Source organism: Pongo abelii, chromosome 19 (assembly GCF_028885655.2).
Source record: "Pongo abelii isolate AG06213 chromosome 19, NHGRI_mPonAbe1-v2.0_pri, whole genome shotgun sequence".
In the NCBI taxonomy this organism is placed as follows: domain Eukaryota; kingdom Metazoa; phylum Chordata; class Mammalia; order Primates; family Hominidae; genus Pongo; species Pongo abelii.
In genome coordinates this window covers 1,052,855-1,067,566 of record NC_072004.2, presented here as the reverse complement: position 1 = coordinate 1,067,566, position 14,712 = coordinate 1,052,855, and the positions used below count along the sequence as shown (strand labels likewise).

At 55.8% G+C, this 14,712-nt stretch overlaps 1 protein-coding gene across 1 annotated transcript; it reads right to left on the bottom strand.

Moving 5' to 3' along the window:
* Positions 1 to 895: 895 nt before the first annotated feature.
* On the bottom strand, positions 896 to 2,685 carry BHLHA9 (basic helix-loop-helix family member a9). The gene has a single exon (XM_002826801.6). It carries the CDS (start codon positions 2,563 to 2,565, stop codon positions 1,858 to 1,860), a length of 708 nt encoding a protein of 235 aa, XP_002826847.1. The 5' UTR covers positions 2,566 to 2,685; the 3' UTR covers positions 896 to 1,857.
* Between the last annotated feature and the right edge of the window lie 12,027 nt (positions 2,686 to 14,712).

The window sequence follows — 14,712 nt, the reverse complement described above, 5'->3', positions numbered from 1 at the left end:
ATGGTGTTTCCAGAGGATAAATACCTGAAGCTGAAACATGGCTACAGCCTTGTCCAAGCTGGTTTCTCATAAGATCCTAATAGTACACAAACAGTGACAGTTTGTGAACACCTTCTGTTTGCCAGAAATGGTCCATTACGAACCACTTACAATCCTCACAGCCATCCTGGAATCATTATTCATGTCAGAGGGGAGGAACTAGAGGCTGAGAGAGGCGGCTGGGCAGGGGCTGGACCAGGGCAGGCCTGGCTCTTTCCTTCTCACTGGCAGCCTGTGGCACTGTGGGGCTCGGCAGGCAGGGCTGGGGCCAGCATCTCACCTGTTGCTGCTCCTGGCTAGACCCTACGTCCCCTCTGAATAGAGTCACAGCCTCCCTGTGCAATTGGGAACCCTAAGGGCTGTGGCTGGGGACAGGATGCTGAGCGTGCCAGCCAGGGCTGGGGTTTGCAGACAGCAGAGGCACTTTTAACTGTAGCGGTGAGCCTCACCCCACGTGCTCTGGGAAACTCTCCCTCGGTTTATGCCTAATGGCGTTTCTCTAGCTTCTGTGGAATCCCCACTCTGAGCTAGCTGTGGGGAACCCTTCCCTCTCCTGTTGGCAAGAGCCCAGCTCTCCCCCAGCACCTCTGGGCTCTGGCCCAGCAGGCAGCCCCTGCAACATTAGACCCTTAGCCTGAGCCGGGCCAGACACCAGCTCATCTCAGACGCAGGGCAGCTCTCTGGACAAAACTCTCGGGGCAGCTGGCTGTGTCTCTCACCAGCTCAGCAGGCTTGGCCTGAGGCCCCTCTGCCCTCACTCAACCCCCTCCCCAGAATCCTTCCTGGGTTCCAAGTCGGCCCCTCATTATGGGGGCCCTGGCCCATGGTTCCCTGGGAGCTCTTCCTGCCTGTCGCTCGGGGTACATGCATGCAGGACTTACTGGCCCCCAATCCTAGCCCTGCCCTTGGCCTCCTTCCCTGAGACCTGGCCAGACTCTCCCTTCACTGTGGCTGGTTCCAGGCAGCTCTGCAGGGAGGTCCGGAGATGGGGTTGACCACATCCTTAGCCTCCCAGGCCCCGTGACCCCTCTCCTGATCATATCCTCTTCCACCCCAGGGGACTCAGGGAGGAGGGGGTCTCTGGATGTCTCTTTCCTCCCCTTGGGCCCCCACAGTGCTCAGCCACACCTGGGGTCTTGCTATGAACGAGTTCCCCCAGGCGTCTACCTGTGGGCCTTAGGCCCCGCCCAGCATTCCAAGGAGAGCCCCCAGCCCTCAGGCGTTCCTGCCACCCTGGGCCACGGGGCCCAGTGGAGTCGTGGTATCGGACAGAAATGAGTTTTTCCTTTTTATTTGGCTGCTGCCCCTGCCTGCCTCTCCCGGATCCTGCCTCTCCCGGATCAGGCTTGGCCAGCAGCGCAGGCAGGGAAGGGGACTCCGCACTCATGTGCCCACGAAACCACAGCAGGCCCCACCCGCACTCCCACGCTCCCACACCTGCCCCAAAGCCCTCACTCTCCTAAAAGCATCGAGAACACACAGGGCTCGGAGGCGCAGGGGTGCGAAGGCGGCATTCCAAGACGAGTTCGAGTCCAAGATGAGTTCAGGATCCTGAGCCTTTCTGGCAACTGCCTCCCTAGGCTGGGATGTGGGGGCGCAGCCCCAGGCCCCAAAGCTCCTTCTCTCTGCCCCAGGCTGGGATGTGGGGGCGCAACCCCAGGTCCCGGAGCTCCTTCTCTCTGGCGAGGCCGCGTCTCTTCCCCGCCAGGTCTCAGCCGGTCCAGTTCTGCTCTGTCCAGGACGCCTTTGCAGTCCTGGCTTTTGTAGTCCAACTGCCAGCCCGGCCTCCCTGCAGCCCAGCCGGTGCCTCGCGGCCGGTCAGGAGCGCGGGTGGCCCATACCGGGGGCGGATCGCAGGTAGCCCCGCGGCCAGGGAGGCGGCCCGGCAGAGGAAGCCCCCGGACAGCGGCGCCAGCTTCCCCCGGAGACCTGGGCTAGGCCCGGCCCCTCGGCCACCGCACTGGGCCGTGCCAGGGGCGCGTGCGGGGGGCACGAGGCGCAGCGGGGCGCGGACGGCACCGAGGGGCGGGCGGCGTCTGGGCGCGCGAGGCTGGGCCCTGCAGGCGGCGGGGGGCTGGCGCCTGTGTCCCCGGTGTCCCCGCACGCGGCCGGGCCGTGGCACTCCAGGTGTCCGCAGGGCCCGCGGGGCGCGGGGCTGGCGCGCAGGACCAGGGAGAGCGCGGCGATGCGGTGGATGGCCCTGCGCAGCGTGGCGATCTTGGAGAGCCTCTTGCCGCCCAGGTCGTGCCGCAGCGCCCGGCGCAGCGCGTTGAAGGCCTCGTTGTAGTCCAGGATGCGTTTGCGCTCCCGCACGTTGGCGGCCATGCGCCGCGCCTTGGACCGCACCGGCCGCGCGCGCCTCCTGCCCGCCGGCTCCTCCGCCTCGCCCCGGCTGCAGGAAGCGCCGTTCGCCCCCAGCACCCCCAAATCCCCCCCGGGCTCGGGGCAGGGGCCCCCCAAGTCCTCCGCAGAGCCCTCGGCCCCCTTCCGCGCTCTGAGGCCTAGTCCTGGCGCGCCCCGCAGCATGGCCTTCCCGGGCACTCGCCCTCTGCCCCAGCCCCGGCCCTCTGCCGTCTGCCCTCTGCCCACTGCCCCGGCCCGGCTCGCGACGCGGACGGTTCCCGGCTCCTGGGGCCGGACACTCCCAAGACAGGCCCCCTCCAGCTGGGCTTTATGGCACCACGCGGCGCCCCGCCCTCCCGTCCATCCATCTCCCTCCTCCTGCTTTATTATCGGCCTCCAGGTAGGTCGGCGGGGGAGGAACCGAGGGAAAGAAGGAAAGCAAAGAGGGAAGCTTGCAGGTTCTTGTAAGCGGGGACCAGACGGGCAGCCCGGCCACGCTGCCCCAGGGACCTTGCCCTGCCTCGCTCTGGGTCCACTGTGGGGTGTCTGGGTTCCACATTCTTCCTCCCCACTCCCAGATAAGGTGCTAAGTTTGGCTTCTAGCAGGAGAGCTGATAGGAATAAAAAGAGTGGCAGAGGGCTGGGCACCGGGGCTCACGCCTGTCATCCCAGCACTTTGGGAGGCCGAGGCGGGCGGATCACTTGAGTTCAGGAGTTCGAGACCAGCCTGGCCAACAGAGTATATAAAACCCCGTCTAATAAAAACACAAAAATTAGCCGGGCGTGGTGGCAGGCGCCTGTAATCCCAGCTACTCGGGAGGCTGAGGCAGGAGAATGGCTTGAACCCAGGAGCTGGAGGTTGCAGTGAGCCGAGATCGCACCACTGCACTCCAGCCTGGGCGACAGAACGAGACTCCATCTCAGAAAAACAACAACAACAACAAAACCTTCAAAGTTCTTGTCAAGTCCCGTGGGCAACCACAGAGATGTCATTGAGGAAAAGCATGAGTGTCCTGGCAGGGCTCATATGGGAGGGCCAGGGCTCTGCAGGTAAGGCTGACCCAGAGCTTCCGGCTTTTTCAGCTATGGAGGGCGGCTGGCTGCAATTGGGGTTCGGGTTTTGGTTGGGCCTGACTCTCCCTCCACTGCCCTTTGACTCCCCTTCTGCAGGCAGAGCTGGGATGAGTCAGCAGCAGAGGGTGAAGGGGAAGATCCCTTTGCAGCCCTGGGTCCACATCAGGGGCATCTTTGGGGTCCAGAGCCCTGGGGCAGCCCTGTCTTGTGACACAGCCCTGCCAGGTTATGAACTCAATGAGCAGCCTCTGTCCTCTTCCCCCAGGGGTTTGCATTTCAAAGAGGGTCTCAGAAAAAAGTTAATGTTCATTCCCAGAGAAAGACCCCCAGTGGAATTTCCGGCATCCACAGCTGAGTTACTTGGAGCGCCTGAAGGCCACTCATTCCCAGTCATAATCCAAATGCCTCTAAAATGCCAAGGACTGTGGCACTGGAATGGGGGTGTGGTTCACATCCATCTCGCCAAAAGAGCATTGCCAATAACCCCATTATTTCAAACTGTGAATTTCGCCATAGAAGAAAATAATGAGGCATTAGGAAGCAGAGTGTAGGTATTTACTTCTGCGATTGTCTGCCTTGCCCGCTAGGATGAAAGCATCCTAAGGACATCTGTATTTCCTAGGTTCTATTTCCCCCAAATCTGCAATATATGTGGAATTATAAAGCAGCTAGAGGCCGGGCGCGGTGGCTGACGCCTGTAATCCCAGTACTTTGGGAGGCCGAGGTGGGCAGATCACTTGAGGTCAGGAGTTCAAGACCAGCCTGGCCAACATGGTGAAGCCCCGTCTCTACTAAAATACAACAATTAGCTGGACGTGGTGGCGGGAGCCTGTAGTTCCAGCTACTTGGGAGGCTGAGGCAGAAGAATCGCTTGAACCAGGGAGGCGGAGCTTACAGTGAGCCGAGATCCCGCCACTGCCCTCCAGCCTGGCGGACAGAGCGAGACTCCGTCTCAAAAAACAACAAAAAATAAACCAGAAAAAAAAAAAGGTCAGTAAAAACAAAGAAAATGTCCACGCAGCGCGCGTTCCCCGGTGGCGTTTCCCGGCCGCTCCCGCCCTTCCCCGCGCAGGTCAGGAAACGGGCCCACGTGAAGAACCCCGAGGACCCGGGAGAGGAGCCCCCTCCTGGAACCCGGGACTCCCGGGCGCTGCGGGGCGCGGCCGACTTCAAAGCGAGCGGCGGGCCCGGCATTTCCGCGGCACCTGCCCGTGCCCGGGAGCGCGAGTTCTCGGCCCGGGCGGGAGGACGCGGCGGGCGGGCGGGCGGGGCGCCGTGATTTAGGGTCTGGCGGTTCCGCCGGCGGCCGCGAAGGTGCCTATTAGCGTCGGGCGGGGCCTGGGGTTCAAAAGTTCCGGCTCTTCCTCCGGAAGTTCCGGCGCCGCTGCCCGAGGGAGGACGGAACGCCCGCCCGGGAGAGAAAGTCCGGGAGCCGCTCACGGGGGCCTCGACCCCGCCCCCTCCAGAGAGCGGGTCCCAGGAAGCCCTGAGCCTCCTTCTCTCCCAGGCGAGACCCTGGCGTTTCCAGCCACACGCCCAGTGTGGGAGACGTAGGGGCGCAATTGCAGCCTCTGCCCCTTCATGCGCTCATTCAACAGAAACTTTTTTTTGTTGTTTTTGAGACGGAGTCTCGCTCTGTCGCCCAGGCCGGACTGCAGTGTCGCAGTCTCGGCTCACTGCAAGCTCCACCTTTCGGGTTCAAGCGATTCTCCTGCCTCAGCTTCCCGAGTACGTGGGATTACAGGCACCCACCATCATGCCCAGCTATTTTTTGTATTTTTACCAGAGACGGGGTTTCACCATGTTGGCCAGGATGGTCTCGAACTCCCGGCCTTAAGTGATCCGCCCGCCTCGGCCACCCAAAGTGCTGGGATTACAGACGTGAGCCACTGCGCCCGGCCCTGAACTGGATTTCAAAGGATGAATAGCAGTTTGCCAAGCAGACAGGAGGTAGAGGGAACAGCAGGTGCCAGGCCCCGGAAGTGTAAGCGGTCACAGGATGATGCGGAAAATACAGGAAAGTGACTTTGCCAAACCACCAAATGTGAGGCTAGGGAGTGACGGGAGATAAGCCTGGAGATCACCAGGCGTCGTGCCAAAAGCTTGCTTTTCGCCTTGTAGGCAGCTGGGTACCGCAAAAGGTTATTAAGCTGAGGAATGTCAGCCGTATTTGAATTACAGCTAGAGCTCTTTGAGCAGTGTGGAGAATGGATGTTAAGACAAATTCCACTTAGGAAGCAAGGGTCCTGGAGGAAGGGGGGGCCTGAGCTATGCAGGCAATGGTGAGAGAAGGGCACGGAGTCAACACCTATTTGGAAAATAGAATTGACATGTGGGGGTGCCAATGGGATAAAGCAGATGACAAAAAGGGGTGTCGTCTCCATATCCTCCTTTAAGAGCAGAAGCCTTAGCTCAGAGGCTCTCTCTACAAAGGTCCAGCCATGGACGTGGGGACAAGAAAGCCAGTGGCATATGGTCACCTCGGACCCAGGGCACCCATGACTTCGGTGATTTTTTTTTTTTTTTTTTTTTTTTTGAGGTGGAGTCTCGTTCTGTCTCCCAGGCTGGAGTGCAGTGGCGCAATCTCGGCTCACTGCAACCTCCCCCTCCCGGGTTCAAGCGATTCTCCTGCCTCAGCCTCCTGAGTAGCTGGGACTACAGGCGCCTGCTGTGGTGGATGTTTTTGTTATCACTGTTTGCTATGTGGCATTTGAACAGCCTTCCTATCTGGGGAGAAGGGGGCCTCCATGGTGGGGCTCTGAGGGGCAGAGATTTCTGGTTACTGGGACAGACGCGAGCCCAGGCACTTGACTGCCTGACTTGAATCTGGAGTGATGTCCCAAAGAAACAAACAGGTAACAGTGGAGAAATCACAGTGCCGGTGTGGGGCCTGTGGCCCTCCACATCCTACACTGGCATCTAGAGGAGGTTCCTGGCTAGGCCGTGGGTCTAGCTACCCAGTTTCCTATAATTCTTACGAGTTTCCCAACCTTAATTTCCGAGACTTTTTTCTTTTTTCTTTTCTTTTTTTTTTTGGAGATGGAGTCTCACTCTATTGCACAGGCTGCAGTGCAGTGGATCTCGGCCCACTGCAACCTCCGTGTCCCTGGGCAAATGATTCTCCTGCCTCAGCCTCCTGAGTAGCTGGGATTACAGGCGCCCTCCACTACGCCCGGCTAATTTTTTTGTATTTTTAGTAGAGACGGGGTTTCACCATGTTGGCCAGGCTGGTCTCGAACTCCTGACCTCAAGTGATTGGCCTGCCTTGGCCTCCCAAAGTGCTGGGATTACAGGCGTGAGTGACTGTGCCCCAGACTTTTTTTCCATTGATTTTGTGAGCTACCTCAGAGCCAATACCCGCCTCTTCCTTCTGCTCAAGTTGGATTTGGTTGTTTACAACCAAGAATCCTGACAACACAGCGTAGAGAGTAAGCAGCCAGTTTTTTCCGACTCCCAAGCCAATCCCAACTTCAAGAGGTGCAGCAGGTGACTTAACCTCTCTGACCCTCACTCTGTTTCTTCATCTCTAAAATGGACTGGTAACTGCCTCATGAGAGAGCTGTGAGCATTAAATGACACCATGCACAGAAAGCCCTTAGCATGGTACCTGGCACATTGTGGGCACTTAATTAGTTATGATCAGCTGGGCACGGTGGCTCATGCCTGTAATCCCAGCACTGTGGGAGGCCGAGGTGGACAGATCACGAGGTCAGGAGATCGAGACCATCCTGGCTAACATGGTGAAACCCCATCTCTACTAAACATACAAAAAATTAGCTGGGCGTGGTGGCGGGCGCCTGTAATCCCAGCTACTCGGGAGGCTGAGGCAGGAGAATGGCGTGAACCCAGGAGACGGAGCTTGCAGTGAGCCGAGATCGCGCCACTGCACTCCAGCCTGAGTGACAGAGTGAGACTCCGTCTCAAAAAAAAAAAAAATTAGTTATTATTGGCCGGGTGCGGTGGCTCATGCCTGTAATAGCACTGTGGGAGGCCGAGGCGGGCGATCACCTGAGGTCAGGAGTTCAAGACCAGCCCGACCAGTATGGTGAAACCTTGTCTCTACCAAAAATACAAAAATTAGCCGGGCGTGGTGGCGGGCGCCTATAGTGTCAGCTACTGCGGAGGCTGAGGCAGGAGAATCTCTGGAACCGGGGAGGCGGAGGTTGCAGTGAGCCAAGATTATGCCGCTGCACTCCAGCCTGGGTGACAGAGTGAGATTCCATCTCAAAAAAAAAAAAAAAGTTAATAATTACTTACTGTTATTATTATCCTTTTTCTGGAGAACACACTCAATACCCCAGGGTTTCTTTCTAACAAGCTCATGCACACATTTGGTCCTCTCCGCTGCTGCCACTCCCAGCCCCCAGAGCAGCGTCCCTCCATCCAGCACCTGCCGACAGCTTGTTCTTTCTTGCTCTAATGCTGGAATATTGCTTGGCCCTTCACCTGCACTCACCCCAGCCCTGCCTGTAACACTAAACAGCAGAGTGTTGTGTAGGTTCTGGAATAAAATTATCATTTATTAGCTGCGTAGCCTGGGCTAAGATGCTTCACTTCTTTTTTTTTTTTTTTTGAGGCAGAGTCTTGCTCTGTCGCCCAGGCTGGAGTGCGGTGGCATGATCTCGGCTCACTGCAACCACCACCTTCCAGATTCAAGCGATTCTCCCGCCTCAGCCTCCCAAGTAGCTGGGATTATAGGCGCTTGCCACCATGCCTGGCTAATTTTTGTAGTTTTAGTGGAGACGGGGTTTCACCACGTTGGTCAGGCTGGTCTCAAACTCCTGACCTCAGGTGATCCGCCTGCCTCGGCCTCCCAAAGTGCTGGGATTACAGGCGCGAGCCATCGCGCCCGGCTGATGCTTCATTTGTTTGAGCCTCTGTTTCCTTGTCTGTAAAATGAAGTATGCAATGGTACTGCTTCATCAGATTTGTTGTAGGATTAAATGAAAGCCCATGTTTTTACGCTGTCAGAACAGGGCGTGGCTCCTAGAAGGAACTCTGTGAATATTAACTTTCTCTTCTTCCTACCCTCTGCTCCTTTCCCCAGCCAGCTTGGCCACTGCAGCTGTAAATCATCCAGGTAAACAAGAGCATTCTCCTCCCTCCCACCCCAGTACCAAACTGCTCATCACCTCCACCCACTAATGACCGGGCGATTGGCTTCTCATTAAAGAAATGACAAAGAGGCCTCTGTGCTTTTAGCTGGGGTCTAATCAGCCTTAGATCTGCCCCAGAGTCAGTCTGGAGAAGGAATTCCAGGTCCAGGGCGTGTGGGGAGTGCGGGTGGTGGTGGATAGGTGGGTGCTGGCTTGGTGTGGACAGCGAGCTCTGCCTCCCCGGCCCAGGGCTGCCGAAGGCCAGGAACTCTCAGGAAAGGGCTCTGTTATTGGGAGGAAAAACAGGGTTCCTACCTGGTGCCCAGGAGGCTGAGAGCCATGTGTTGGCTTAAGAGATCTTCGCTACCCTCCTGAGGTTGGGCTTTCTCATCTGTTTGAGAGGAATTATAGGCCGGGCACGGTGGCTCACGCCTGTAATCCCAGCACCTTGGGAGGCTGAGGAGGGCAGATCACCTGAAGTCAGGAGTTCAAGACCAGCCAGGCCAACAAGGTAAAACCTCGTTTCTACTAAAAATACAAAAATTAGCCGGGCCTGGTGGCGTGCACCTGTAATCCCAGCTACTTGGGAGACCGAGGCAGACAGGTATTACCTGCTTGAACCTGGGAGGCAGAGGTTGCAGTGAGCCGAGATCGCACCACTGCACTCCAGCCTGAGTGACAGAGTGAGACTCCATCTCAAAAAAAAAAAAAAAAAAAAAGCGAAAAAAGATAATACTTCCCTTGTGGGTTTGGTGTGAGGAAAAAGTGAGAGAAACCAACAGTAGAGTTCTGGTTGGGTGCGGTGGCTCCTGCCTGTCATCCTAGCACTTTGGGAAGTCAAGGCAGGAGGATTGCTTCAGGCCAGGAGTTCCAGACCAGCCTGGGCAACATAGCAAGACCCCGTCTCTAAAAAAAAAAAAAATTAGCTGGGCATGGTGGTGCGTGCCTGTGGTCCCAGCTAGAGCCCGAGAAGTCGAGGCTTCAGTGAGCCATGATCGAGCCACTGCATTCCAGTCTGGGTCACAGTGAGACCCTGCCTCAAAAAAAAAAAAAAAAAGTATATTTTTAACACTGTGTAGGTGTCAATAAATGGCATCCATTACTACATTCCTATTGCTGCTATTATTATTGCTTTAATTATTATTGTCATCCTTGGAACCCAGTTACCAATCTTTCCAGCTCCCTTTGGTGACCCATTCCCCCTGCCTCCAGTGATTTGTAATGCCACATATCTGCCAAGCCACCTCCAACCATTTCTGGGTAATGCCTGTCTGGCCGGGCAATCTTGCAGTCTCGTTTTTCATTTTCAGAATTCTGTTGGGTGTTCTTGGCCCTTTACACTTCCACAGGAATTTGATTATCCTTTACGCCTGGTCTATAACTCTTCTTCTGTGATTCTTTCATACCTCTTCTCCGTATTTTCTTTTCTTTTTTTTTTTTTTGAGACAGAGTCTCGCTCTGTCGCCCAGGCTGGAGTGCAGTGGTGTGATCTTGGCTCACTGCAAGCTCCGCCTCCCGGGTTCAGGCCATTCTCCTGCCTCAGCCTCCCGAGTAGCTGGGACTACAGGTGCCTGCCACCACACCTGGCTAATTTTTAAAAATATTTTTAGTAGAGACGGGGTTTCACCATGTTAGCCATGATGGTCTCAATCTCCAGACCTTGTGATCTGCCCACCTCGGCCTCCCAAAGTGCTGGGATTACAGGCTTGAGCCACTGCGCCCGGCCCTTCTCCATATTTTCTTTCTTGCTTTTTTTTTTTCCCCCAAGACGGAGTCTCGCTCTGTTGCCCAGGCTGGAGTGCAGTGGCAAGATCTCAGCTCACTGCAATTTCTGCCTCCCAGGTTCAAGCAATTCTCCTGCCTCAGCCTACCAAGTAGCTGGGATTACAGGCATGTGCCACCACACCTGGCTAATTTTTGTATTTTTAGTAGACATGGGGTATCACCATGTTGGCCAGGCTGGTCTCGAACTCCTGACCTCGTGGTCCACCCTCCTCGGCCTCCCAAAGTGGTGGGATTACAGGCGTGAGCCACCAGGCCTGACCCATATTTTCTTTCTCAAGGTGGCTTCCCTCATAGTGGCAAAAGGGCTGCAGGAGCTCTAGCACTCACATGCATCCTCCATCATGAACGAGGGGAGAAGGGAACCACCCAGGAAGGTTGCTCCTAAAACCCTGACTCACAGAAACTGAACTAGCACATGTTTATGGTTGTTTTAAAGCAGTCGGTTTTGAGGTCACCTGTTCTTGACAAGACATAATGAATGCAGCAGTTCAGGCTTTCCTGCAGTCGACTGAGTTCTCTGGTGACTGTGAGCAGGACTGATGCGTGCCACCTGCAGGCCCACCCATACGAACTTCCCACCCGCACCTCTGCAGCCTCCATGCCCCGTCCTGCTGGCTTCAGGTCCCCTAGGCCAGCCATGGGGGCCATAAGCTGAAGATGGCAGAGGTACAAGAGGAAGAAGTCTGGGGCCCTCAGTCATGGCTGGGGGAGAGCTGCCCAGAAATACTGCCTGACCAGAGACACCACATGAATGATTCCATGAGCAGGAAATAAATCTTCATGTTTAAGCCACTGAGATTTGGGGATTTATCCATTACAGTACCTAAAGTCACCTTAAACTAATACTCTTTCTTTTTTTTTTTTTTTTGAGTTGGTGTCTCGCTCTCTCACCCAGGCTGGAGTGCAGTGTCAAGATGCCAGTTCACTGCAACCTCCGCCTCCTGGGTTCAAGTGATTCTCCTGCCTCAGCCTCCTGAGTAACTGGGATTACAGGCATGCGCTACCAGGCCTGGCTCATTTTTGTATTTTTAGTAGGGACAGGGTTTCACCATGTTGGTCAGGCTGGTCTCGAACTCCTGACCTCGTGATCCTCCTGCCTCGGCCTCCCAAAGTGCTGGGATTACAGGCATGAGCCACTGCGCCTGGCCTAATACTCTTTCATACAGAATTGTTTTTTCCCCAGGCTGGATTGTAATGGCGTGATCTTGGTCACTGCAACCTCCACCTCCCCGGTTCAAGCGATTCTCCTGCCTCAGCCTCCCAAGTAGCTGGGACTACAGTAGTGTGCCACCACGCCCAGCTTATTTTTGTATTTTTAGTAGAGATAGGTTTTCACCATGTTGCCCAGGCTGGTCTCAAACTCCTGACCTCAAGTGATCTGCCTGCCTCAGCCTCCCAAAGTGATAGGACTAGAGGCGTAAGGCACCTCGCCCAGCCTCATATAGAACTTTAGAGAGAATTTTTAAAGCACTTTCATAAACTCCCTTTAGAGTGGATCCTCCTAACTCCGTGTTAGGTAGATAGGGCAGAATGCTCTTTTATCAGTGAGAACTGAGGCTCAGAGAGGCTAAGATGCTTGCTCAAGATCACACAGCTCATGGGTGGAGTAGGAAGACAGCGAAGCAAGTGGTAGGATAACCTAATCCAAGCAGGTTAAGCTTGGAGGACAGACACGAGGTGTATGATTCCTGAACCCACTACTTATTAATCAAGGGACCTTGGACAAGTCGATCACTTCTCTTTTGATTTCTCCATCTGCAAAATGGGAACCATAAGGACTAACTTTCAGAGCTGCCTGGGGAGGTTCAGGAGACAATATATATACGCAAGATTCCTGGCACCCAATAGGCATTCAGTAACTATTTGGTGAGTTGATACAGCGTTTAGCACAGCTGGACACACAGTCTCTCCATTGCCTTAGCCATGCGTATTATTACGTTTATATTTTATTTACATTGGAAGATGTTATGGTTGATTACGCTCCAGACTGTCATTTCAACAAGGCCCTGAGAACTTAGGAGCCCCTCAGGCCTCCTGGAGCCCGTCCGGGCTCCCCCAGACATGCCCAGCCCCCGCGCAGCACGCGGCCCGCCCCCCATAAATCAGGCCCCGCGACCTGTAATTAACAAGCCGCTGCCCCCATCCCAGGGGCTTCCTGCGCCCCCCGCCTCTCCAGGAGTGGGGCGGGGGCGGGGAGCTGGGGGGTCCCTCCGCCGCCCCTGATTTATGGGCCTCTGTGTGAAGGAGATTTACGAGCTAAGACCGGGGCCGGGACGCGTCGGGAGGCGCCCCAGGGGAGGGACTCGGGGGTCGCCACCGCCTGAATCCCGCCGCAAGTGGGGGTCGCGGGAAGGGCTGAGGCTGCAGACCCCGCTCCTGGCGCTTCCCTCGGCTCCAGCCTCCCAGGGTCGGGCTCTGAGCTGGGGCGCCCGCGTGGGGGGATTCTTCACGGCCCTTGTTATCCGTCGCCCCGTTTTCAGATGAGAAAACTGAATAAGTTTCCCCTGACTGCAAAGCTTCCGTTCTCAATTACTTTATGTATTTAATTTTTTTTTGAGACGGAGTCTCGCTGTGTCGCCCAGGCTGGAGTGCGGTGGCGCCATCTCGGCTCACTGCAAGCTCCGCCTCCCAGGTTCACGCCATTCTCCTGCCTCAGCCTCCCGAGCAGCTGGGATTACAGGCGCCCGCCACCACGCCCGGCCAATTTATTTTTATATTTTATTTTTGTAGAGATGGGGGTGGGGTGGGTCTCACTCTGTGGGCCAGGCTGGTCTCGAACTCCACCCGCCTCCCCTGGCAAAGCGCTGGGACTACAGGCTGAACCCCGTGCCCGGCGGGAACTGGGCTCCTCTCTTTGGCATCTCTCCCCACTCACTCCTTTTCTGTCCCTTTTGATCGGCTCCTCTTCTTCCGACAATCCCTTAAATGTCAAATGTTTCTTTCCAGTTGCAGCTTCTCTCCCCACGTTCAGAGCCGTGTTCCCGTGTCCGGGTGACCGTTCCGCAGACATCTCCGCCCAGTTCCCACGCTCTTCTCCCTGGCTCCCCACCGGGGTGAACAAGCAAAGGAACAAAACCATCGCCGACCCTCCCACCGCCTCCCGCCATCATTGTGGCGGACTCAGAAGGGAACTTTTTACTCCTAGACTCCAAACCTTAGCAACTTTGGAAAGAGAAACGCGGGGCGTGAAGAACAAAAGTGGAATCCCGGCGCCCTCTTCTGGTCAGAAAGTGGAACTCCAGGCCGGGCGCGGTGGCTCACGCCTGTAATCCCAGCACTTTGGGAGGCCTGGGCGGGCGGATCTCTTGAGGTCAGGAGTTCGAGACCAGCCTGGCCAACATGGTAAAACCCCGTCGCTACCAAAAATACAAAAATTAGCCGGGCGTGGTGGCGGGCGCCTGTAGTCCCAGCCACTTGGGAGGCTGAGGCAGGAGAATGGCGTGAACCCGGGAGGCGGAGCTTGCAGTGAGCCGAGATCAGGTCACTGCACTCCAGCCTGGGCAACAGAGCAAGATTACGTCGTCTCAAAAAAAAAAAAAAAAAAATTGAACCCCATGAAGCGCTCAATTTAGGCCTCTAGTTGGGCTAAGGCCCTGCTGCTTGGTGCTATCCACCTGGGGCTGCCCCTGCAAAAACTGAAGTTTTATCTCTTGTCATCTGTGCTGGGAGAGGAAACTGCTCTTTTGCCCTGGTCACGTTCCTCCTGCACTTCTCTTGGAGGATCTTCGAGTCTTCATCACATACAACACACAGTTTCATTGCACATAGCCCACCTCTCCTGTCTCAGAGGAAAAATTGAAACCATCAGGTGTGAACCCTCAGCTTCCTGCCAGGGCCCACAAAGAGATCTGTCTGCACCCACTTGCACGTCCTGCTGTCTGAAGATAACCCTGCTGCTGGGGCGGTGGGGGAAGCATCTCCACTCCCACCCTCACAGAAGGTACACTTTGAGCCGCTAGCTATTATTCCGTCTCTCCAGTTGCTTTTTGATCTTTCATGGGTTTTTGGGGGGTGTTTTTTTGTTTTTTGTTTTTGCTTTTTGAGACAAGGTCTTATTCTGTCACTCAGGCTGGGAGGCAGTAGCATAATCACAGCTCACTGCAGCCTCGATCTCCTGGGCTCAAGCAATCCTTCCACCTCAGCCTCCCGAGCAGCTGGGATTACAGGCACGCGCCACCAAGCCCGGCTAATTTTTTGCATTTTCAGTAGAGATGGGATTTCAGCATGCTGGCCAAATTGGTCTCGAACTCCTGACCTTGTGATCCACCCACCTCCGCCTCCCAAAGTGCTGGGATTACAGACGTGAGTCGCTGCGACCGGCCACTCATTTTTTATGCTTTAATGAATGTTATTTTTTAGAATGATTTTAGATGTT